The sequence below is a fragment of the Oncorhynchus tshawytscha genome, linkage group LG22 (assembly GCF_018296145.1).
Source record: "Oncorhynchus tshawytscha isolate Ot180627B linkage group LG22, Otsh_v2.0, whole genome shotgun sequence".
In the NCBI taxonomy this organism is placed as follows: domain Eukaryota; kingdom Metazoa; phylum Chordata; class Actinopteri; order Salmoniformes; family Salmonidae; genus Oncorhynchus; species Oncorhynchus tshawytscha.
The window spans coordinates 23,039,352-23,066,103 of record NC_056450.1 but is presented as its reverse complement, the minus strand read 5'-3'; the positions used below and the strand labels follow the sequence as shown (position 1 = coordinate 23,066,103).

At 42.5% G+C, this 26,752-nt stretch overlaps 1 protein-coding gene and 1 long non-coding RNA gene across 5 annotated transcripts; both read right to left on the bottom strand.

Annotated features, from left to right (window-relative positions):
* Positions 1 to 856: 856 nt before the first annotated feature.
* On the bottom strand, positions 857 to 17,195 carry LOC112222105 (DALR anticodon-binding domain-containing protein 3). Of its 3 annotated transcripts, none has more exons than XM_024384720.2 (6): positions 16,646 to 17,195; positions 14,153 to 14,457; positions 10,980 to 11,284; positions 2,097 to 2,161; positions 1,885 to 1,943; positions 857 to 1,767 (listed from the first exon to the last, which is right to left on the bottom strand). In XM_024384720.2, the coding sequence occupies exons 1-5, from the start codon at positions 16,859 to 16,861 to the stop codon at positions 1,905 to 1,907; spliced, it is 930 nt and encodes a 309-aa protein (XP_024240488.1). In that variant the 5' UTR covers positions 16,862 to 17,195; the 3' UTR covers positions 857 to 1,767; positions 1,885 to 1,904. The 3 variants fall into 3 exon arrangements, 2 of the variants coding, with proteins under 2 accessions (XP_024240488.1, XP_024240489.1); XR_002949106.2 differs by lacking the exon at positions 857 to 1,767 and adding an exon at positions 9,043 to 9,144 and having other exon boundaries at positions 1,886 to 1,943; XM_024384721.2 differs by lacking the exons at positions 857 to 1,767; positions 1,885 to 1,943; positions 2,097 to 2,161 and adding an exon at positions 6,111 to 9,144.
* Positions 17,196 to 24,374: 7,179 nt separating this feature from the next.
* LOC112221445 lies at positions 24,375 to 26,285 on the bottom strand. 2 transcript variants are annotated; one of them, XR_006079680.1, is made up of 3 exons: positions 25,592 to 26,285; positions 25,359 to 25,408; positions 24,375 to 25,083 (listed from the first exon to the last, which is right to left on the bottom strand). It is a non-coding gene; the product is annotated as an uncharacterized LOC112221445 (long non-coding RNA). The 2 variants fall into 2 exon arrangements; XR_002949029.2 differs by having other exon boundaries at positions 25,359 to 26,285.
* Positions 26,286 to 26,752: the final 467 nt, after the last annotated feature.

Below are 26,752 nucleotides of genomic sequence, written 5' to 3'. Positions count from 1 at the left end.
ACAAGACAGCTTAGAAGAAAACAATGGATTAACCCGCCCTTTAACCCTGAACCTGCGGAATGGGGCATGTTTGTTTACAATTTGGAAAAAACCATCATGAAAGAATTGCCAGGCAGTTTCCACATCAGGAATAAGCTCAATCTTACTCCAGTCAAAATAAAACAAATCATGAAAGAAAGCCTGCTTATTAAAACACTTCAAATTTCTCTTAAAACGTGGGTTTGTCTTAGGAACCTTAGTATTTCTAACAGCAACAACAGCACAATGGTCACTTAAATCATTACAAAAAACACCAATCGCAGAATATTTATGTGGAACATTTGTCAATATCAAATCAATCAGGGTAGATTGATCTGGGCATTTAAGATTTGGGCAAGTGGGAGTTAATCAACTGGGTAAGATTCATAGAATTACAAAACATTTTTAAATCAGACACCGGCTTTAACCAACACCAGTTGAGATCACCAATCAAGATCATTTCACTGTAAAAGAAGTTTAGACATAATGTGCGTCAGAAAAGAAAATGCATCACCGAGAGCAGAGGGGGGTCTATAACAGCCAATCACAGTTATAGAGAGCAGAGGGGGTCTATAACAGCCAATCACAGTTATAGAGAGCAGAAGGGGGTCTATAACAGCCAATCACAGTTATAGAGAGTAGAGGGGGTCTATAACAGCCAATCACAGTTATAGAGAGCAGAGGGGGTCTATAAAAGCCAATCACAGTTATAGAGAGCAGAGGTGGGTCTATAACAGCCAATCACAGTTATAGAGAGCAGAGGGAGTCTATAACAGCCAATCACAGTTATAGAGAGCAGAGGAGTGTCTATAACAGCCAATCACAGTTATAGAGAGCAGAGGGGGGTCTATAACAGCCAATCACAGTTATAGAGAGCAGAGGGGAGTCTATAACAGCCAATCACAGTTATAGAGAGACCCTTTGAAACCTCAATATTCAAAGCAAGAAATTCCAACTGTTTACAAATAGTTTCAGACTTTGCCACATTTACAGGGAATTTAGTTGTTACATATATAGCTACACCCCCACCTTAACTCGATCAGTGCGATAAACATTGTAACCACTTATACAAATATCCTTATCAAAAACAGACTTGCTGAGCCAGGTTTCAGAAAACACAATTACATCAGCATCAGTTGATTTAGCCCAAATCCTAACCCCATCCATTTTTGACAACCGGCTGCGTACATTTAAATGGAAAATACCAAAACCAGATCTTGATTTAAAATCAGAGGGGGTTTGGAGACATTGCATATCAGGGCCAGGGTTAGGCTGCACGTTACCTGATATCAACAAAAGAAGAATAACTATGCACCTCTGGTTAATAACCTTGCACAGCTTCTCTTTTTAAGAGACCTACTGCAAGCGAATTCTACAAGTGAGTTTCCAGACAATACAAAACAGTCATTTAAAACCATTAGACTTGTATGTGTAACTGATAGATACATTTAAAAACTTGAACATGTAGTGAGTATGTAAATTGTAAAATCCTTTGTCTGTAATGTATTTATGATATATCGGACCCCAGTAAGACTTGCTGTCTCCATTGGCAACGGCTAATGGGAATCCTAATAAATCAAAATACACACACGATTATCGGTGTGTGCATGCGCGCATGCTGACTAGCTCCAAGAAGTGAGTCTCTCAAACAGCTCCTAAGACTCACCGGGCTCGTATGGACTGTTGAGAGCAGCTCAAACCTCACTGTGGCTGAGGTCATGACCTTGATGATGTCATCCCAAGTTTGGTCTGAAACAGTATTTGGAGTTGTAATAGAAGTGTTAAGTCCAAGGAGGGAGATCACATACCACAACAGTCCCTGATCATACACATGCTACAGAGTTCAGACAAATTTAGAAGACTCACCTTCGACTTGTTCTCCATACTTAGTCTCTGAGGCCTCCTTCATCTGCACTCTTCTCAGTCTGTAGGACAGGGTGAACAAGGAGCCAATGAGACAGACACACACACAGTGGCTCGATGAGATCTCAATAGGCTACATTAGAGCAAACAGCAGAGCAAAGTGATAATTACGGGGACTAAAGCTGAATCAAAATGATAAAAGTAGATGTTCTTACTGAAGGTACTGGGCAGCACTGAGGTGAGTTCCAGGTGTCTTCATTGGTCCACAAACAAGATGCTTCTAAGAAACAGATCAAGTAAAAGAGGGGGCGAAAAAAAAGGTTACTTTGAGCAATCAATTTATAAGAAAACATGAGAAGTCGAGTTACAGCATGAACTTGGTAGAGACGAGGCCTTTTAATATAAACAACAAAAAAAGAAACGTCCCCTTTTCAGGACCCTGTCTTTCAAAGAGAATTCGTAAAAATCCAAATAACTTCACAGATCTTCATTGTATAGTGTTTAAACACTGTTTCCCATGCTTGTTCAATGAACCATAAACAATTAATGAACATGCACCTGTGGAACGGTCGTTAAGACACTAACAGCTTACAGATGGTAGGCAATTAAGGTCACAGTTATGAAAACTTAGGACACTAAAGAAGCCTTTCTACTGACTCTGAAAAACACCAAAAGAAAGATGCCCAGGGTCACTGCTCATCTGCGTGAACGTGCCTTAGGCATGCTGCAAGGAGGCATGCAGATGTGGCCAAATTGTAATGTCCGTACTATGAAATGCCTAAGACCGCGGTACAGGGAGACAGGATGGACAGTTGATCGTCCTCGCAGTGGCAGACCACGTGTAACACCTGCACAGGATCGGTACAGCCGAACGTCACACCTGCGGGACAAGTACAGAATGGCAACAACAACTGCCCGAATTACACCAGGAACGCACAATCCCTCCATCAGTGCTCAGACTGTCCGCAATAGTCTGAGAGACGCTGGACTGAGGGCTTGTAGGCCTGCTGTAAGGCAGGTCCTCACCAGACATCACCGGCAACAAAGTCACATATGGTCACAAACCCACCGTCATTGGACCAGACAGGACTGGAAAAAAAGTACTCTTCACTGACGAGTTGCGGTTTTGTCTCACCAGGGGTGATGGTCAGACTCGGGTTTATCGTCAAAGGAATGAACGTTCCACCGAGGCCTACTCTGGAGCGGGACGATTTGGAGGTGGAGGGTCCGTCATGGTCTGGGGCAGTGTTTCACATCATCGGACTGAGCTTGTTGTCATTGCAGGCAATCTCAACGCTGTGTGTTACAGGGAAGACATCCTCCTCCCTCATGTGGTACCCTTCCTGCAGACTAATCCTGACATGACCCTCCAGCATGACAATGCCACCAGCCATACTGCTCGTTTTGTGCATGATTTCCTGCAAGACAGGAATGCCGGTGTTCTGCTATGGCCAGCGAAGAGCCTGGATCTCAATCCCATTGAGCACGTCTGGGACCTGTTGGATCGGAGGGTGTCTTGGTGGAAAAGTGTGGTAACATATCACAGATATGTTAGCGTGCACTGCGCCCGGCCCGCCACAGGTGTCGCTGGTGCGCAATGAGACAAGGATATCCCTACCGGCCAAACCCTCCCTAACCCGGACGACGCTAGGCCAATTGTGCGTCGCCCCACGGACCTCCCGGTCACGGCCGGCTGCGACAGAGCCTGGGCCACGAACAGTCTCTGATGGCACAGCTAGCGCTGCGATGCAGTGCCCTAGACCACTGTGCCACCCGGGAGGCCCCACGTTGTGCATTCTAAGCAAGTCAAGTCCAGTCCAGTCATAACAAGTTGTCTGAAATTATTTGGGGCTACCAGACAGACCTTTTCATTAGATTTTGATGAGGTAATAATACATTTTAACAATCAAGCAATTTTGACATACCAAAAGACCAGACCTATGCTAGTAATTGTTCCTTGATGCACCATTGCTGGTGAGCTTGCAAAGTAAATGGTTCATATTCTTGATCACCAAACCATTTTTGGAGCTGCATACTCATTTATGGCAATCCGCTCTCCCTACAATTTGGCGTTTGCGCTGCACCCGGTTCTATAGCTGTACAGCAAATCAGCAATCTGTTTGCTTGCTCAGTGGTTTTCAAACTTTGACCCGTGACCTGCAAAAAGGAGTGGTTCAAAGCTTGCGACCCTGCGCACGCACATGCAGTCCCTATGCAAATGAAGCCTGTCATTACAGCCATAAACGGGGATGAATCTTCAAAATGCAAGTTACAGAAATCAACTGCAAGTCATTCATGTTAGCAGTCAATATCAACCAGGGATATCATATCACTTCTCTGGAATCCAGAAGCCTACCACAGGGATGGACAACTCCAGTCCTTGGTAGCTAGAGTGTTGTCACACTTTTCCCGATCCCTAGCAAACCCAGCTGAATAAACCAATTACATTCTAAACTGAAGAGCATGAATAGTTGATTACCGGAGTCAGGTGTGTTAGCTGGAGCAAAAGTGTGACACCAATATGGCCTGAGGACTGGAGTTGCCCATGCCTAGCCCTACCTGTATGCAGCCTAGGTTACAGGATTGGATGGAAAGCATGATCTGTCTCTGTAGTCTTTCTTACTCACAAATGTCCTAATTAATTTGTCGGAATATGTTACATCTTCATCCCATAAGTATTGAAGGTAGTGCGATGTTCCAGAGACCTTCAGACATATAGCCAGTACCATCACTGAGGTATTAAACCCACCCAAATGATAAATGAAATCACCAGGTAGCTACTGTTGTGGCAAAGATGCATCCGTAGCAGATTGTTAAACACTAAGGTGAATTCAGAATAAGCAGGACACTTTTTGAATTAGTCCAACATGATACATTTCTGAAAGATGTTTCCTAATCACACACAAAAAAATATGTTCAATATCATATTCACAGGAGGCATGACACACCCATCTGTACACTGAGTCAAAACCATATTTTCAGTTTGCATTTGGTAGACAGACAGCAGGTTAGATAAACTGGGACACCATTATTATAGTCCTAATTGTACCACAATGAAAATTTAAATTACATTGTGTGTGATTAGGAAACATCTGAGGATATCAGAAATGCATAATTTGTTGGGCTAATATGTTGAACAGATGCCTGAAGAGGTTACAGAATACTTAAATGCAAAAAGTGTTCCACTTTTTCTGAATTCCCTCAAATAACAGTGTTCATAACAGCACTACATTAACAAATTAAGAGGATAGTCAGTGTTTTCCCCAAGCGCTGTTTACAGTCATTTTCAGCTGGGTATTTTAGTTTCGTTTTTTGATGGTACAATGATTCCCTACACTATTCAGTGCTTGTTTTCTCAAAAACTGAAATTGAGCGAACAGTGTTGGATTTTAGCCACCAGGAAATGACAGAGCAATTTCCGCTAGATAACACAGCCAAAGTCTGAACAGGAGAATATCACAGCCAATCACAAAACTAAGGGTAAGTAATACTGTGAAACACTATCCTTCCACTATTAATGTCAGATATTAGGCATTGTTTAAATTGCAACGCAAAAATTAAATAAAAATCCTGTGTAGCACCAGAGAAGTCTGCAGAGCCCTTCCCGCTGAACAAATGCATCTTCTAGCCATCTATTGACAGGACTGGCAGCTCTCAGTCACAAAGTGAGCAATGTCCCGCCTCTCGGTACCTTGGTGTGTGTGTGTGCGTTGTGTGAGCTGTAGTTGAAGTCTTATTTCTACACGGAGAGCATTCATTTACACGTCCCATATAATGTGTTGAAATCGACAGAAATCGACAATGAGTTGAAATCCACAGCCTATTGTTTTCAGGCACATTAATACATTTTCTTTCGCGAGCAGGGTCCAACGTTAATGATGGCCAGCACGGGCCAGTAAAAGCGTGGATCGGGACCATGGTGCTGCTTGAATGAACTGCCAATCATATTGCTCAAATACAAAATGGCATGACATTTACATGTGTAGTCTTCAAAATGGTAGACTGCGGCAGAGCAGGCACATTTTGAACTGGACATTTCGCTGTGTATTTCATATGGAAAAATGCATTAAAATGTACCTGACACCAAAACAGAGCTTGTTTGTCAACAAAAATCCCACGGCCTGGGGGATCCTGGCTGGCTACTCCCATGTTCTTGTGGTAATCTCTCTTTCCTCCACTTTAGCTATGGCTGGTAAAGCAGGACAACTAAAAAATACTGAATTACAAAATTGAAACATATTGGCAACTTTTTGTATTTTGATGCACCAGTATGTACATTTACATCACAATTTGGCACAGTGCATTATAACCCTAACATCAAAACAGAAGAAAGCTGTCACTGATCCTTACTGTGTGCTACGCAGGGAAACCAAGATTCAACTTGCTGTTTGAAGCTTGCTCTGCCCCCTCTGTCACACTAATGAAGTGATGCGATTTTTATGTGGCTTCTCTGCAAGGGCTTAGTAACCACCGTTTAGATTTTCTCTTGTCAGATCAAGAAATAAACGTCTCAGGATTAAGCTGTCTCAGTTTGTATAATGTCCCACTCTTTCTGAATTCACCCTAATTTATATGGACAATATTAAGTCAAATCAAGACATGCAACTTTTCTGTTCTGAAGCACAAATTAGATTTTTTGAAACAATAATTTTGGTGCAATAACGTAGGCCTAGGTTAGTGACCAGATTGAATAAGCAAAAGGTATAATACAAATGGTTGGCTATATGTAGCCTATTAAAATATGTAGAAAAATTGATTTTTTTTCCCCATTCAGTTTCACACTGCCAACCCCCCAAAACCTCACTGCGCTAGCTCACCCGACCTGTGGTGATTGACAATTTGCTGGTCCAATCAGAGGTCTGAGAGTATTTCACTAGCCAATCAGTATTTTTGCAAGTGCAATACTGGCTGCATTCCAAACATGTAAAATACACACCCTCTCCCATCAGCCCTCAAATTAAGTGAATATCATGACTTATGATGAATTGACACCTGCAGGGCCCGAGAATAACGAATGCATTTTAAAATGGACCGCCCTTGCCCGGAAATGTGTCACTCGTCTGTCCCACGGTTGTGCTTTCAGTAATCATGGAACCACCGGTAGCTGTGTGCGCTTTATATGTGTTAGAGTCAATTATGATTGCATTTCATATATTGGCTAGAAGACGACGCATTCGCAGACATCGAATGCTAACCATCTTGACGATATCAGGTAAATCGAAAATGACAATGTAGAATAGAAAAGTGATGTCAGGGAAAGTTGTATTCACTAGCTAATGTTTCCAAAAGCTAACCAAACAAAAACATAATTACTTTCACGATACGCGTTTGTGCTGTCATGTGCATTATTGGCACAGTTTCTAATTTACTTATACTTGTATGTCGACTTCTCCATATTGATGTTGGTTTTACATTTTGGCTGACTTTTCATAGCGAATGTACAATCATCGCAAATTGAATTATGGGGCGTTACAGGCCCCGGAGTGAACAGGATTGTAAACTCACAAACGAGGGCTGAGGGGCTTAGGTTGCCAACTTCCTTTACTTGGCTAATCGTTTGGACCGTTGGCAAAGATGGCCCTGGGGATTCCCCCAAGGGCATAAGGTGAGGGTAAGAGGAGGAGGGTGTGTTTTATGTGTTTGAAACGCAGCCATCGTCTCTGGCTGCATGGAGAATAATCCATGTAGATTCTGTGCCACAAAATGAGTGACTAAACGTTAAAAAACCTGGCCAAATAATTTCAAGTCATCCGTCTCAAGTCAAAGTCCCGAGTTTTAGGCTCCAAATCAAGTCTCAAGTTTAAAAAAAAGTAAACTCGAGTCAGACTCCAGTCCAAGTCATGTGACTTGAGTCCACACCTCTGGTCCAAGCTCTCTCGGAAAGGTTTGGGAAAAAAATCTGTCACAAGTCTTGGTGTTTTAAAAGGACACAAGCTGTTGTCACAGTGAGGCCTGATCACACTTTATTTTCATTTTTCTTAGAATGATTCAATCTCCAAATTAAGAGGTGGCCTTGTTCTGTCTGACAATATTTGTATAAATTGTGAATGAAGAGACTGATGAACAGCCCAGCATGGAATTGACAGAGGCAGGGAAAACACTCTTATTTTGTATTTTTACCAAAAAGCGACTTTGAGAATCCTTCCACAGTCACATGCAAGTAAGACATTTTGATTTCTATATATGATTACAAAGACCAGATACTGAGCTTTTCAAAACCCTTACATTTGCTAAACAACAAAAAACTAAATGCTCTTTCAAAATATCACTTATTCTTGGGATAATCGCAAGTCCATCCATTTCTCAAGTGAGCATTCGCAAGACAAAAGTATGTTTGTCGATTGTATTCCGTTATATTCTTACTATATACACCAAATACTGAGTGTACAAAACATTAAGAACACCTTCCTAATATTCAGTTGCACCCCCGCTTTTATCCTCAGAAGAGGATCAATTTTCCGGGGCATGGACTCAACAAGGTGTCGAAAGCACCACCTTAGGGTGGTGGACCAGTCTTAATATCACGGGAAATCGTTGAGCGTGAAACCCAGCAGCGTTGAAATTCTTGGTACAAACGGGTGCACCTGGCACCTACTACCCCGTTCACTAAAGTCTTTTGACTTGCCCATTCACCCTCTGAATGGCACACATAGACAATCCATGTCTCAATTATCTCAAGGCTTAAAAATCATTCTTTACCCAGCTCCTCCCTTAATCTACACTGATTGGTATTCATCACAGCTATTCTAGTGTTAAATAATTCAAATGCTTTGATGTCGGTCCTATCATTAGTATTGTATCCTCTGCATTATTAAATCGGTGACCAACATACCTTGTTGGCAAGTGGGATTTGATGGTTTTTGTAATATAAGGAGTAACATAACACATTACCTTGCACAGAAAGTAGTATTGTAATATAACACATTATTTTGATTGAAAGTTACGAGCAATACGTCATATTTTACAAGTAACAAATCCCAACACTGATCATATGTGGTTGCAGCAAGGATAGGTTTATAAACTGATTTTGGATAAAGTAAAGTTGGAGCAACAAACCAATCTCTTTTTCATTTACAAAAATTGGTGCACCTCTACTGGTTAGTCTGGGGAGGTACAGTTTGTCATCATGTGGTAGTTAATGCGTTGTTGCGTCAAACAAACCTGTGTCACTGTTGCACCACTTGCTCTCCACAGCATTGCTATCTGCTGCTGACGGAACTCATCCTGACAGGAAGTGACATGTACTGCGGTTGCCGTGGACACCTTGGTCAATAAGAGATGTGAAAAACATGAGACCCTATACTCTAGTATTGTATGAACATACACAACATAGCAGCTATAGTAGTATACGGCTGTAGCTTGATGTTTAAAGTTTGGGGGGGGTTACTGTAGGTTTTACTTATGAAACTTACTTTAATGTAGTTTAGATATCTAATGGTGACCTATAGGCCTTGCTCCCTGTGAAAGAAATCAATTTCATTGAGCAATTTGACCCTACCATTTGCCAATGCATTCGGGGAAGTATTCAAACCCCTTCCCTTTTTCCACATTTTGTTAAGTTACAGCCCTATTCTAAAATTGATAGAATTTTTTTTGCCCCTCATCAATCTACACACAATACCCCATAATCCAAAGTGAACAGGTTTGTAGAAATCTTTGCAAATGTATTAAATTAAAAACATACCTTATTTACATGCAGACCCTTTGCTATGCGACTCAACATTGAGCTCAGGTGCATCCTGTTTCCATTGATAATCCTTGAGATGTTTTTACAACTTGATTGGAGTCCACTATGGTGAATTCAATTGATTGGACATGATTTGGAAAGACAACACCTGTCTATATAAGGTCCCACAGTTAACAGTGGAAGTCCATAGAGCTCCGAGACAGGATTGTGTTGTAGCACAGATCTGGGGAAGGGTACAAAAAATGTCTGCGGCATTGAAGATCCCCAAGATCACAGTGGCCTTCATCATTCTTAAATGGAAGAAGTTTGGAACCACCAAGACTCTTCCTAGAGCTGGCTGTCCAGCCAAACTGAGCAATCAGGGGAGAAGGGCCTTAGTCAGGGAAGTGACCAAGAACCTGATGGTCACTGTGACAGAGCTCTATAGTTCCTCTGTGGAGATGGGAGAACCATCCAGAAGGACAACCATCTCTGCAGCCCTCCACCAATCAGGCCTTTATGGTAGAGTGGCCAGACAGATGCCACTCCTCAGAAAAAGGCATACAACAGCCTGCTTGGAGTGCCAAAGGGCACCAAAAGGACTCTCAGACCATGAGAAACAAGATTCTCTGGTCTGATGAAACCAAGATTGAACTCTTTGGCCTATTAAGCATCACATCTAGAGGAAACCTAGCACCATCCCTATGGTGAAGCATGGTGGTGGCAGCATCATTTTGTGGGGATGTTTTTCAGCGGCAGGGACTGGGAGACAAGTCAGGATCAAAGGAAAGATGTACAGAACTTGATGAAAACCTGCTCCAGAGCACTCAGGACCTCAGTCTGGGGTGAAGGTTCACCTTTCAACAGGACAACGACTCTAAGCACACAGCCAGCACACAGCCAACACAATGCGGAAGTGGCTTCGGGACAAGTCTGGGAATGTCCTTGAGTGGGCCAGCCAGAGCCCAGACTTGAACCCGATCAAACATCTCTGGAGACCTGAAAATAGCTCTGCAGCGACTCTCCCCATCCAACTTGACAAAGCTTGAGAGGATCTGCAGAGAAGAATGAGAGAAACTCCCCAAATACAGGTGTGCCAAGCATGAAGACTTGAGGCTATAATAGCTGCTTCAACAAAGTACTGAGTAAAGGGTCTGAATACTTATGTAAATGTGATATTTCCGTTTTTTATTTTTTAACACATTTGCAAAAATAATAAATGAAACTGTTTTTGCTTTATAGTGATAAGGTATTGTGTCTAGATTGATGAGGGGAAAAACTATTTAATCATCCTTAGAATAAGTCAAATGTAACAAAATGTAGAAAAAGTTAAGGGGTCTGAATACTTTCCCAATACACTGTATGGGTTATTCATTTGTTAAGACATTTACAACCAATCCCCAGGTCAAAAGGTCAATGTTGTTTGTTTCACCTGTACAGCTGCCCAGGCTGGGGTCATACCCTGGCAGCTGCTCCTCCTGAAACACCCTCTTCAAGTTCACCCTGAGCATCTCCTCTTTATCTCCATCTGTATTCTTTCCTTTACTCTCTCTTCTTCCTCCATCTGTCTCCTCTCTTTCTCTGTACGGGGAATTCTGTAAAGCCTCCAAAATGTTCTCCTCCCTCTCGTCATTGGTCCAGCTGATGGGCACTGTGGGCCAATCGATGCCAAGCAATCGGAGGAAGACAATGATGTCACTTTCCTCTGGCAGCACAGGGCAGCAGGACACAATAAACCTGAGAAAAACAGTGATGCCACTGACATATGATATAGTGGTAAAGCAACACCCTATATCTACGCAGTCTATCACATATTTACGTGCACTTAACATACAACTCAGCAGATACATACAGTACCAGTCAAATGTTTGGACTCATTCAACGGTTTTTCTTTAATTTTACTATTTTCTACATTGTACAATAATAGTGAAGACAATCAAAACTATGAAATAACACATATGGAATCATGTAGTAACCAAAAAAAAGTGTTAAATCAAAATATATTTTATATTTGAGATTCTTCAAAAGTAGCCACCCTTTGCCTTGATGACAGCTTAGCACACTTGGCATTCTCTCAACCAGCTTCACCTGGAATGCTTTTCCAAGTCTTGAAGGAGTTCCCACATACGCTGAGCGCTTGCTGGCTGCTTTTCCTTCACTCTGCGGTCTGACTCATCCCAAACCATCTCAATTTGGTTGAGGTCGGCAGAATATGGAGGCCAAGTCATCTGATGCAGCACTCCATCACTCTCCTTCTTGGTCAAATAGCCCTTACACAGCCTGGAGGTGTGTTGGGTCATTGTCCTGTTGAAAAACTAATGATAGTCCCACTAAGGGCAAATCTGATGGGAAGGAGTATCGCTGCAGAATGCGGTGGTAGCCATGCTGGTTAATTGTGCCTTGAAATCGAAATAAAAATAACTGACAGTGTCACTACTGCACACACACACACACCTCCTCCTCCATGCTTTAAGGTGAGAAATACAGATGTTGAGATTAGAGGTAGACCGATTATGATTTTTCAACACCGATACCGATTATTGGAGGACCATAAAAGCCAATACCGATTAATCCGTCGATTTATTTATTTATTCTAATGACAATTACAACAATACTGAATAAACACTTATTTTAACTTAATATAATACATCAATCAAATCAATTTAGCCTCAAGTAAATAATGAAACATGTTCAATTTGGTTTAAATAATGCAAAAACAAAAGTGTTGGAGAAGAAAGTAAAAGTGCAATATGTTCCATGTAAAATATATGCCATGTAAGAAAGCTAACGTTTCAGTTCCTTGCTCAGAACATGAGAAAGCTGGTGGTTCCTTTTAACACGAGTCTTCAATATTCCCAGGTAAGATGTTTTAGGTTTTAGTTATTATAGGAATTATACGACTATTTCCCTCTATACCATTTGTATTTCATTAACCTTTGACTATTGGATGTTCTTATAGGCACTTTAGTATTGCCAGTGTAACAGTATAGCTTCCGTCCTTCTCCTCGCTCCTCCCTGGGCTCGAACCAGCAACACAACGACAATTAGCGCGCGCTAACTAGCTAGCCATTTCACTTCGGTTACACGAACCTCATCTCGGGAGTTGATAGGCTTGAAGTCATAAACAACGCAATGCTTGACGCACAACGAAGAGCTGCTGGCAAAACGCACGAAAGTGCTGTTTGAATTAATGTTTACGCGCCTGCTTCTGCCTACCACCGCTCAGTCAGATACTTGTATGCTCAGTCAGATTATATGCAACACAGGACACGCTAGATATTATCTAGCAATATCATCAACCATGTGTAGTTAACTAGTGATTATGATTGATTGTTTTTTATAAGATAAGTTCAATGCTAGCTAGCAACTTACCTTGGTTTACTGCTCTCGCGTAACTCCTTGTGGAGTGCAACGAGAGAGAGGCAGGTCGTTATTGTGTTGGACAGATTTTCACCTTGTCAGCTCGGGTGATCCAATCTTGCAAACTTAACCAGTCCTTCTGCCCCTGAACAAGGCAGTTAACCCACTGTTCCTAGGCCATCATTGAAAATAAGAATGTGTTCTTAATGGACTTGCCTAGTTCAATAAAGATTAAATAAAAGGTGTAAAAAATGTTTTTTAAAAAGATTGTTGTGAAAAGTTGAAATCGGCCCGAATTAATCAGCCATTCCGATTAAATCGGTCGACCTCTAGTTGAGATCATCCGTTCACCCACACCGTGTCTCACAAAGACACAGCGGTGCTAACCAAAAATCTCCAAATTGGACTCCAGACCAGAGGACAAATTTCCACTGGTCTAAAGTCCATTGCTCGTTTTTCTTGGCCCAAGCAAGTCTCTTCTTCTAATTGGTGTCCTTTAGTAGTGGTTTCTTTGCAGCAATTCGACCACGAAGGCCTGATTCACACGGTCTCCTCTGAGCTGTTGATGTTGAGATGTGTCTGTTACTTCAGCTCTGTGCATTTACTTGGGCGAGGCTGGTAACTCTAATGAACTTATCCTCTGCAGCAGAGGCAACTCTGGGTATTCCTTTCCTGTGGTGGTCCTCATGAGAGACAGTTTATCACAGAGCTTGATGTTTTTTGCGACAGCACTTGAAATTTTCTGGATTGACTGAGCTTAAAGTAATGGACTATTGTTTTCTTTACTTATTTGAGCTGTTATTGCCATAGTATGGACTTAGTCTTTTACCAAATAGGGCCATCTTCTGAATACCACCTCTACCTTGTCACAACATTACTGATTGGCTGAAAGGCATTAAGGAAAGAAATTCCACAAATTCACTTTAACAAGGCAGACCTGTTAATTGAAATGCATTCCAGGTGACTACCTCATGAAGCTGGTTGAGAGAATGCCAAGAGTGTGCAAAGCTGTCAGACTATTTGAAGAATATCAAATATATTTAGATTTGTTTAACACTTTTCTGGTTACTACATGATTCCATATGTGTATTTTCATAGTTTTGATGTCTTCACTATTATTCTACAATGTAGAAATTTGTAAAAATAAAGAAAAACCCTTGAATTAGTAGGTTTTCTTCAACTTTTGACCGGTTGTGTAGGCGTGTCCAAATTTGGCTATGGTAGAATAGTAATCTCCTTACTCACCCCTGTCTCCTCAGTAGTGCCCCTAAGTGGTCAGTCAGCAGCACAGTGCGTAGTTGCCCCAGCGTGAGGGTGTCAGGGGAGGGTAAATTTGGTTTGGGGTGCAGGGTGGGGCAGTTGAGCACCACACACCCCTGTCTCTGGCAAGGAGGCTTCAGGTACACCGACACGTCACTCAGGACCTTCTGAAACGCAGCAGTCCGGTCGACCCACACCCTCAGCCCCTCTCCTATGAGTTCCCCTCCAGCCACAGGGAGAACCCCTGTCCGTCTCAGGGACTGCACTCTAACCATCACCGCTGGGGGAACCTACACACAAACACATCACACTTACAGTTGAAGTCTGAAATGTACATACACCTTAGCCAAATACATTTAAACTAAATTCCTGACATTTAATCCTAGTAAAAATTCCCTGTTTTAGGTCAGTTAGGATCACCACTTTATTTTAAGAAGGTGAAATGTCAGAATAATAGTAGAGCATTATTAATTTGAGCTTTTATTTCTTTCATCACATTCCCAGTGGGTCAGAAGTTTACATACACTCGATTAGTATTTGGTAGCATTGCCTTTAAATTGTGTAACTTGAGTCAAATGTTTTGTGTATCCTTCCACAAGCATCCCACAATAAGTTGGGTGAATTTTGGCCCATTCCTCATGACAGAGCTGGTGTAACGGAGTTAGGTTTGTAGGCCTCCTTGCGCACACACAACTTTTCAGTTCTGTCCACAAATTTTCTACAGGATTAAGGTCAGGGCTTTGTGATGGCCACTCCAATACCTCGACTTTGTTGTCCTTAAATCATTTTGCCACAATTTTGGAAGTATGCTTGGGGGTCATTGTCCATTTGGAAGACCCATTTGCGACCAAGCTTTAACTTCCTGACTGATGTCTTGAAATGTTGCTTCAATATTCACATAATTTTCCTCCTCATGATGACATCTATTTTGTGAAGTGCGCCAGTCCCTCCTGCAGCAAAGCATCCCCACAACATGATACTGCCACCCCCGTGCTTCACGGTTGGGATGGTGTTCTTCAGCTTGAAAGCCTCCCCCTTTTTCCTCCAAACATAACGATGGTCATTATGGCCAAACAGTTCTATTTTTGTTTCATCAGACCAGAGGACATTTCTCCAAAAAGTACCATCTTTGTCCCCATGTGCAGTTGTAAACCGTAGTCTGGCTTTTTTATGGCGGTTTTGGAGCAGTGGCTTCTTCCTTGCTGAGCGGCCTTTCAGTTTATGTCAATATAGGACTCGTTTTACTGTGGATATAGATACTTTTGTACCTATTTCCTCCAGCATCTTCACAAGGTCCTTTGCTGTTGTTATGGGATTGATTTGCACTTTTCACACCAAAGTACGTTCATATCTAGGAGACAGAAAGCGTCCCCTTCCTGAGCGGTATGACGGCTGCGTGGTCCCGTGGTGTTTACTTGCATACTATTGTTTGTACAGATGAATGTGGCACCTTCAGGCATTTGGAAATTGCTCCCAAGGATGAACCAGACATGTGGAGGTCTACGGTTTGTTTTCTGAGGTCTTGGCTGATTTCTTTTGATTTTCCCATGATGTCAAGCAGAGGCACGTAATTTGAAGGTAGGCCTTGAAATACATCCACTGGTACATCTCCAATTGACTCAAATGATGTTAATTAGCCTATCAGAAGCTTCTAAAGCCATAACATAATTTTCTGGAATTTTCCAAGCTGTTTAAAGGCACAGTCAACTTAGTGTATGTAAACTTCTGACCCACTGGAATTGTGACAGATTAATTCACTGTGTCTAACCATTGTTGAAAAGATGACTTGTGTCATGCAAAGTAGATGTCCTAACTGACTTGCCAAAACTATAGTTTGTTAACAAGAAATCAGTGGAGTGGTTGAGAAACGAGTTTTAATGACTCCAACCCAAGTGTTTGTAAACTTCCGATTCCAACTGTACATGCTGTCCATGGATAGCAGACAGTGCATATGTCTTTGCATGCTAGAAAACTATCACACACACACAGTCAAAAACTATTGCAGTAATAGCCTTCTGCCTGTAGTGGTATATGCTTCATTTGCCTCCTGCAGGACTGTGTGGTGTAGTATTGACCGATGCCATGTGGAAACACGGTGGCACATTTTGCAGGTTGACCCACATTGTATTTGCCAGTCAGGGGTTAATAATACTTGCCGCAATGTTTAAATGTTATGTCGATGATGGCAATGCCAACAGTCTCAAATATGAAAATGTATGAATTCAATTTCGTTCACAAAATCATCAAGTGGAAGTTGACAGTTTGGGGTTCAATTTGCCTCCACATATCTCTCGAGTTCAACCTGTCAAAGAGAAAAGCGCGTGTTGTCAACTGCATATCTGTCAACACATACATTACAACCAGTGCACCAACTGCAAAACAATTCTAAGGGAAATTACAATGGGGTTATACGAGATTTAAATAACTATTAAGCTAACGTTAGTTAGCTAACTGTTAATCTAACGTTAACAGACCGACCTGTCCGTCTGCATAAAGCGTATTCAGCACCGTGGTGGGTGACAAGAAGTCCCTGTTTCGGAGATTTTTAGCGCTGCTTTCTTTGAACCAAAGCTTCTCCGGCTCACTCGAGAATCTGTCCCCGCTACCCAGACCATTAGCATCAGGAACATTTTCAGGATCTCCCCGTAGTGCGGAGTGGGTGATCCGAAATGGCGTCTCCTCAATGTTCTCCATCACTAACTCACAACCTGGTCATCACTTCAGCTGAGCTATACGGTATCGTAGTACTTTCTTCTTTATGACAGCTAGTTTTTCAAATAGAAAAACATGCGTTCAGTTGATCCAGTTAGTCAGTCGATATCATATTGGCTGTAAAATGACTGCATAATAATCACAACGCGGAACTGTAGAGTGCAAATGTTGTTTCCCCGAATCCCGTTTACTTGTGAAGTACGGCAAAAGCGCGAGTTTAGGTCCATTTTATGTGTGGCAGGGTTGCCTGTTCAGCACAATGTATGAAACTTAAATGAACTTTCTGCAAACATGAAGTGGTAGACATGTCGTAGATGTTAGAATTACACTTTATTATATGGCCCCTCCTACTTGTTTAATAATGTCATGGTCTCTGGGTTAATTCAGATCAGTGGCAAGTGGTGCAGAGTTTACCTGTTTAGCTATAAAATATATTTTTTTGTTTTTTTGTTGCATGTTTTGCATGTTATTTTGGCATTAATACGTCAAATATCAGTTTGCAAACAATGTAAAAAATAATAATGATTAAGTTAATAAAGCTGCATACAAATATGATCTATTTTTTGCTTTCTTGAGTAAGGCAGGTTTTTCAGCCTAGCCCAGTAGAAAATACAAAGCTACGGGTTGGTAATGTTCTCTAGTTGCGCCGTGATTGGCTCAGTGTTCTGTCACTCATGGGGACACTATGTCGGAGCAAAATCTTCAGGGAGAGCTAGGAAGTTCAAGCCCCCTTGGGTGCTGCCATATACACTGCTCAAAAAAATAAAGGGAACACTAAAATAACACATACTAGATCTGAATGAATGAAATATTCTTATTAAATACTTTTTTCTTTACATAGTTGAATGTGCTGGCAACAAAATCACACAAATTATCAATGGAAATCAAATTTATCAACCCATGGAGGTCTGGATTTGGAGTCACACTCATAATTAAAAAGTGGAAAACCACACTACAGGCTGATCCAACTTTGATGTAATGTCCTTAAAATAAGTCAAAATGAGGCTCAGTAGTGTTTGTGGCCTCCACGTGCCTGTATGACCTCCCTACAACGCCTGGGCATGCTCCTGATGAGGTGGTGTATTTCTCCTGAGGGATCTCCTCCCAGACCTGGACTAAAGCATCCGCCAACTCCTGGGCAGTCTGTGGTGCAACGTGGAGTTGGTGGATGGAGCGAGACATGATGTCCCAGATGTGCTCAATTGGATTCAGGTCTGGGGAATGGGCGGGCCAGTCCATAGCATCAATGCCTTCCTCTTGCAGGAACTGCTGACACACTCCAGCCACATGAGGTCTAGCATTGTCTTGCATTAGGAGGAACCCAGGGCCAACCGCACCAGCATATGTTCTCACAAGGGGTCTGAGGATCTCATCTCGGTACCTAATGGCAGTCAGGCTACCTGTGGCGAGCACATGGAGGGCTGTGCGGCCCCCCAAAGAAATGCCACCCCACACCATGACTGTCCCACCGCCAAACCGGTCATGCTGGAGGATGTTGCAGGCAGCAGAATGTTCTCCACGGTGTCTCCAGACTCTGTCACGTCTGTCACATGTGCTCAGTGTGAACCTGCTTTCATCTGTGAAGAGCACAGGGCGCCAGTGGCGAATTTGCCAATCTTGGTGTTCTCTGGCAAATGCCAAACGTCCTGCACGATGTTGGGCTGTAAGCACAACCCCCACCTGTGGACGTCGGGCCCTCATACCACCCTCATGGAGTCTGTTTCTGACCGTTTGAGCAGACACATGCACATTTGTGGCCTGCTGGATGTCATTTTGCAGGGCTCTGGCAGTGCTCCTCCTGCTCCTCCATGCACAAAGGCGGAGGTAGCGGTCCTGCTGCTGGGTTGTTGCCCTCCTACGGCCTCCTCCATGTCTCCTGATGTACTGGCCTGTCTCCTGGTAGCGCCTCCATGCTCTGGACACTACGCTGACAGACACAGCAAACCTTCTTGCCACAGCTCGCATTGATGTGCCATCCTGGATGAGCTGCACTACCTGAGCCACTTGTGTGGGTTGTAGACTCCATCTCATGCTACCACTAGAGTGAAAGCACCGCCAGCATTCAAAAGGGACCAAAACATCAGCCAGGAAGCATAGGAACTGAGAAGTGGTCTGTGGTCACCACCTGCAGAAGCACTCCTTTATTCAAATCAAATCAAATCAAATTTTATTTGTCACATACACATGGTTGTGACTGATAGTCAAATAGTTATATTGACTATCAGTGTTGCTTTATTGGGGGTGTCTTGCTAATTGCCTATAATTTCCACCTGTTGTCTATTCCATTTGCACAACAGCATGTGAAATTTATTGTCAATCAGTGTTGCTTCCTAAGTGGACAGTGATTTCACAGAAGTGTGATTGACTTGGAGTTACATTGTGTTGTTTAAGTGTTCCCTTTATTTTTTTGAGCAGTGTATTTACATTTGAAGTGCCCATCCAAGAAAGCTTAAGGTCATTGGCCACAGATAAAATGTCAAATCACGTTATTGCTACCATAGTTTTGATTGGACTGATCATGTCAACATCATATTTTCCAAATCTTAGCTAGCAACATAGACAAACAGTCATCATCATGAATCACGTCAAAAAATATACTGGCAAATCCTTTTCAATCCTTGTCATATTAAGATAAATTATAGATAGAACGTATCTGTGCTCACTCATGAGTGGTTTGGAAGGAATCAGTGGCTAACTGCAAGCATTGCAAGCAATCACTATTTTGCCTCCCCTGCTATTCGGTGGAGAGGGTGAGGTCCAAGTAAGGGTTTAAGGGTCTCTTTTCAAAGCTTAAAATGACAAACATTCACACGCAACACCATGGGCCAGAAAATGTTGAATATATTGGCCATGCTGTCAATCCAGCAGGATTTCTGCCACGCTCAAAACAACTGGAAACTCAGAACTGAGAAATCTCAGACTTCAGTGAGTTCAAGAGATCTGGCAACTCAGGAATTTATTTTGCTCAGACTGGGAAAATACATTTTCAATGGTCATCCAGCTTGGAATTCGACCTGAAGATCACTGACGTCATGATTCAACCTAGTTTTTTTCCCCCAAGTTCCCAGTTGTCTTGAAAGCACCATAAATCCAGAGAATGCCAGACTTTGATGACAAAAAATTTGTCAAGTGAGCACAGCACAACAGTGAGTCCAAAAATGTATTGTATGCCTCTGCATAAATTATGTAATATGCAAGGGAGATATGTATAGTGTAGCTAAGAAAGTAATACTATGTGTATGTTGTAAGCTTTTAGAAGCCCATGTGCCTCACCCTAATAATTTGATCTATTTACCCTCTTAATTTCGCCTACTTTTCTGACTTGGTGGTGCACATGTAGCTTATAGCCTGTTTTATAGAAATGTCATCATCAAATATTGTAAGAGCTTTCATTGTCTGCTTATAGAGAATACTGAACGAATGACTCGTGAATTCTGTCACTGTACATTTCAAAAGTGCTGAACAAATAGTTATATTGACTACGTCCGTTTTAGCTCGCTCATTAATGTCGTAATCAAAATGACAGATTGCCTCTTTTGAGCTCATCGTTCCCTTATGCCATAGTTTGAATTGTCAGTAGAAACCACATTTGTTTAGGCAAGTCAGCCATGTCAGATACGTTTTTTAAAGACAGTAAATGAGGCTAAATTAACTGTTTTACTGCCAGACAAGGTTCCACTGATAGCCAGGTGTAGCAGTGGTAAGGATTCACTCTGTGGTGCTGAAAAGAAAGCTCTGCTGTTGGGACAGATTTATGTCGGCCCACAGTTTGTGGGCACCGTTTGTCATCGTTATAGTGCAATTCATGTATTGTTCAGTGTTGTGTAGTGACTTTGCTGGCATGCTCCAAAATATTTTGGGGGGGGGGTAAGATTTACATGCTAAATTCGCCACTGATTCAAATATCTGGAGGTAAACCCAGGCCCTGCATGTCCCCAGGCACCCTCATTTGTTGACTTCTGTGGCCGAAAAAGGCTTGGTTTCATGCATGTCAACATCAGAAGCCTCCTCCCTAAGTTTGTTTTACTCACTGCTTTAGCACACTCTGCCAACCCTGATGTCCTTGCCGTGTCTGAATCCTGACTTGGGAAGGCCACCAAAAATTCAGAGATTTCCATACCCAACTATAACACTTTCCGTCAAGATAGAACTGCCAAAGGGGGAGGAGTTGCAATCTACTGCAGAGATAGCCTGCAAAGTTCTGTCATACTTTCCAGGTCTATGCCCAAACTGTTCGAACTTCTAATTTTAAAAATTAATCTCTCCAGAAATAAGTCTCACTGTTGCCGCCTGCTACCGACCCCCGTCAGCTCCCAGCTGTGCCCTGGACACCATCTGTGAATTGATCACCCCCCATCTAGCTTCAGAGTTTGTTCTGTTAAGGTGACCTAAACTGGGATATGCTTAACACCCCGGCAGTCCTACAATCTAAGCTAGATGCCCTCAATCTCACCCAAATCATCAAGGAACCCACCAGGTACAACCCTAAATCCGTAAACATGGGCACCCTAATTGACATTATCCTGACCAACTTTCCCTCCAAATACACCTCTGCTGTCTTCAATCAGGATCTCAGCGATCATTGCCTCATTGCTTGTATCCGCTACGGGTCAGCGGTCAAACGACCACCCCTCATCACTGTCAAACGCTCCCTAATACACTTTTGCGAGCAGGCCTTTCTTATCGACCTGGCCCGGGTATCCTGGAAGGATGTTGACCTCATCCCGTCAGTTGAGGATGCCTGGTCATTCTTTAAAAGTAACTTCCTCAGCATCTTAGACAAAAATGCCCCGTTCAAAAAATGCAGAACTAAGAACAGATATAGCCCTTGGTTCACTTCCGACCTGACTGCCCTCGACCAGCACAAAAACATCCTGTGGTGGACTGCAATAGCATCGAATAGTCCCCACGATATGCAACTGTTCAGGAAACTCAGGAACCAATACACGCAGTCAGTCAGGAAAGCAAAGGCCAGCTTTTTCAAGCAGAAATTTGCATCCTGTAGCTCTAACTCCAAAAAGTTCTGGGACACTGTAAAATCCATGGAGAACAAGAGCACCTCCTCCCAGCTGCCCACTGCACTGAGGCTAGGTAACACGGTCACCACCGATAAATCCGTGATAATCGAAAACTTCAACAAGCATTTCTCAATGGCTGGCCATGCCTTCCTCCTGGCTACTCCAACCTTGGCCAACAGCTCCGCCCCCCCCCCCCTCCTTTACCCAAATCCAGATAGCAGATGTTCTGAAAGAGCTGCAAAACCTGGACCCATACAAATCAGCTGGGCTTGACAATCTGGACCCTCTATTTCTGAAACTGTCCGCCGCCATTGTTGCAACCCCTATTACCAGCCTGCTCAACCTCTCCTTCATATCATCTGAGATCCCCAAGGATTCTCAGATGCCGCGGTCATCCCCCGCGGTCATCCCCCTCTTCAAAGGGGGTGACACCCTGGACCCAAACTGTTACAGACCTATATCCATCCTGCCCTGCCTATCTAAGGTCTTCGAAAGCCAAGTCAACAAACCATCTCGAATCCCACTCGACCATCTCGAATCCCACCGTACCTTCTCCGCTGTGCAATCCGGTTTCCGAGCCAGTCACGGGTGCACCTCAGCCACGCTCAAGGTACTAAACGATATCATAACCGCCATCGATAAAAGACAGTACTGTGCAGCCGTCTTCATCGACCTGGCCAAGGCTTTTGACTCTGTCAATCACCATATTCTTATCGGCAGACTCAGTAGCCTCGGTTTTTCTAATGACTGCTTTGACTGGTTCACCAACTGCTTTGCAGACAGAGTTCAGTGTGTCAAATCGGAGGGCATGTTGTCCGGTCCTCTGGCAGTCTCTATGGGGGTGCCACAGGGTTCAATTCTCGGGCCAACTCTTTTCTCTGTATATATCAATGATGTTGCTCTTGCTGCGGGCGATTCCCTGATCCACCTCTACGCAGACGACACCATTCTGTATACTTCCGGCCCTTCCTTGGACACTGTGCTATCTAACCTCCAAACGAGCTTCAATGAACGAGCTTCACAACACTCCTTCCGTTGCCTCCAACTGCTCTTAAACGCTAGTAAAACCAAATGCATGCTTTTCAACCGTTCGCTGCCTGCACCCGCACGCCCGACTATCATCACCACCCTGGATGTTTCCGACCTAGAATATGTGGACATCTATAAGTACCTAGGTGTCTGGCTAGACTGCAAACTCTCCTTCCAGACTCATATCAAACATCTCCAATCCAAAATCAAATCTAGAGTCGGCTTTCTATTTCGCAACAAAGCCTCCTTCACTCACGCCACAAAACTTACCCTAGTAAAACTGACTATCCTACCGATCCTCGACTTCGGCAATTTCATTTACAAAATAGCCTCCAACACTCTACTCAGCAAATTGGATGCAGTCTATCACAGTGCCATCCGTTTTGTTACTAAAGCACCTTATACCACCCACCACTGTGACCTGTATGCTCTCGTCAGCTGGCCCTTGCTACATGTTCGTCGCCAGACCCACTGGCTCCAGGTCATCTACAAGTCTATGCTAGGTAAAGCTCCGCCTTATCTCAGTTCACTGGTCACGATGGCAACACCCACCCATAGCACGTGCTCCAGCAGGTGTATCTCACTGATCATCCCTAAAGCCAAAACCTCATTTGGCCGCCTTTCCTTCCAGTTCTCTGCTGCCTGCGACTGGAACGAATTGCAAAAATCTCTGAAGTTGGAGACTTTTATCTCCCTCACCAACTTTAAACATCTGCTATCTGAGCAGCTAACCGATCGCTGCAGCTGTACATAGTCCATCGGTATATAGCCCACCCAATTTACCTACCTCATCCCCATACTGTTTTTATTTTATTTACTTTTCTGCTCTTTTGCACACTAGTATCTCTACCTGCACATGTTCATCTGATCATTTATCACTCCGGGGTTAATCTACTAAATTGTAACTATTCGCTCCTATGGCCTATTTATTGCCTACCTCCTCATGCCTTTTGCACACAATGTATATAGATTATTTTTTTCTACTATGTTATTGACTTATTTATGTTATTGACTTATTTATTGTTTACTCCATGTGTAACTCTGTGTTGTTGTCTGTTCACACTGCTATGCTTTATCTTGGCCAGGTCGCAGTTGCAAATGAGAACTTGTTCTCAACTAGCCTACCTGGTTAAATAAAGTTAAAATAAAAAAATCTATCTGAATTTGTTTTAATTCTTCATACAAAAAAAATGTTTGGTAAAGAAACTCATGTGGTCAATTTGTTCCAATGACAAGTCATGATAAATCATTATGTTCTTATGGTGGTTGCCAGGAACATAGGGCTGGTTCAGGCTCAATGGACCGCAGGCCTACAGTCAGGCTCATTTGGACGGTAGCCTACAGATGTTCATGAAGTCTCAGTATAGTCTTACTAAGTGGAATAAGGAGTTAAACATTTTAAACTATGCCTGGTATGTATGTAAGAACTAACTGTAATGTAAACTGGCTCTAATGTAAACTGGCTCTTTAATGTAAACTGAATTAGACAATTGGACAGCACACACATATCCATGGACATATGACATGGTATAGTAAATTATCTTAAGTGTTCCCAGACAATATAACAAATAGATACTGTGAATAAAATCCAGTTATATTTTAATTCAAAATAACAGGGCAACAATTCAGAAACAATAGCCTGACGATAAATCAATTTACACACTACATTAATCAGCTAAAATAAATAGCTTAAGCTGCTCATGTCCTATATAGAAGCTGGTGTCATTCTTTGCTGACAGGAAACTCCCGGGGCTTACAGTTTGTGTCAATCCGGGAGAAAACGTGTCATTGAAGAACATCACCTATTAGTTATTGAAGAGTCAACTGTAGCCACATCACACTAAAAGACACTCACTGACTCAAGTACACCAGGAAGTATGTTTCTCTCTACAAACGGTCAGACTGTTGGATGTTGCGAAACGGGATGGAAACGGAGCTCACATCCAGCTGCTTTTGAAAGACACAGCTGCTTTATGGGTTCCGTTACCACCCTACCCGCTAACACTACTACTGAGTGTCCCATTCACAATTTAAACTAACGTAATTTAAACTCAGGTTCACTTTCTATTCTGAATTTAGCCTCCTTCTTGGGGTGGAAAAAAGACAGTCTATCCTGTTCCATTCATATCTTGAAGTCTTGAAAAACCTGTTTCATGTCTGTAGAGAGAGGGAGAAAGAGAAAGCAGGTCAGTGCATTGAAGGTAGAGCAGATAAAGAGAATGATAAAAGCAAAAGGTTCTGGGAGAGATTAAAGGAAATGATAGGATGGCTGTGTAACTTAGTTAAGTCATTTTACTTTAAATCTCACATAGCAGAATCTATCCACAAAACTACTGAAAGAAACACAGAGAATAGTTCAAAGGGACAGCCAGAGATAGAGAGAGAACAAAAAGCCTAACAATTCATTCTCCGAGACAGACGGACACACTCACTTATTGATTGAAGTCATCTCCTCTTAAGGTGCGAAGGGGAGCAGGTGTCTCTGGTCAATAGAAGAAGTGAACAGGAAAAGGAATACTTTGTGTAAATCAAAATGAGAGAACCAGAGAGGAGTATTTGTTTAAGGAAGATAAATAAATATCAAGAAAGGGTTGACTGAGGACAGCCATCCAAAGTGAAAGTACAGACAAAAAAAGACAAGTCCCATTTCTGAAAAGACAGTTACCGTATGGGCTCCGCTCAGGTCACCATAATCTTGATCCCACTTTCCTGTCACCCTCCTGAATCGGCACATATGTGTATGTGTTGCTCTATTTATGAGTCTTCACTTCCTCCTAAATACACAAAAAAATGTATTTCACTTTCACTTCTGCAGAACAATTGACCACAACTCCTCCTTTGCGCCATCCCTTTCCTTGTCACAACAACACTTTACTACTGTACCACTACCACCTGCCATTTTAAGTGATTTATACAGTTGATATGCACTACATATAGATTTTCCGAAAGATACAATACAAATAGCTTTGTTACAGTAGTCAAGGCTTCAGCCTTATGGAGTTGCTAATTGTAGACACCTGTCTGTCGGATTAGTGGGACAGGTGTGTGTGTTTCCACTGGTGCGTCACGCTGTGAGGTGTCTGGAAAGTCCGGAGGATTTGGAGGTGTAGCTGCCCCCCCTCCAGAGACCTCCGTCCTCTTCTTCACGGTCCAGTACGATCGAGATGTGTACTAGACAGGATGGTTATAAAATGCTAAATCACAGAATTTAAATACAACACTATGTATTGTATTGAATCTGTCTGCCCTAAAAACAGTCAAGGCAATATTTATTTCATTCAACTTAGAGGTTTTCCATCCCCAACTCTTACCTTAACACAAGGCATTACAACACGGATGGCATTTCCTATCAGACCTGTGTTCAAATACTATTTAGGGTATTTCAATTACTTTCAAGTACATTTGAGTAATTATTTGAATCTTTTTTTATTTGGAAATACAAGTAGTTGATATTGGAATGTATATGGAAATACATTTATTCTTGTTATATGTACAGTACCGTTCAAAAGTTTGGGGTCACTTAGAAATGGCCTTGTTTTTGAAAGAAAAGCAAATTGTTGATCGATTAAAATAACATCAAACTGATCAGAAATACAGAGTAGACATTGTTAATGTTGTAAATGACTATTGTAGCTGGAAACTTCAGATTTTTAATGGAATATCTACACAGCTGTACAGAGGCCCATTATCAGCAACCATCACTCCTGTGTTCCAATGGCACGTTGTGATAGCTAATCCAAGCAAAACACCAGTCTCAACGTCAACAGTGAAGAGGCGACTCCAGGATTGAAACCGCTCTCATCGACACGCAACACCTAGGTTTACC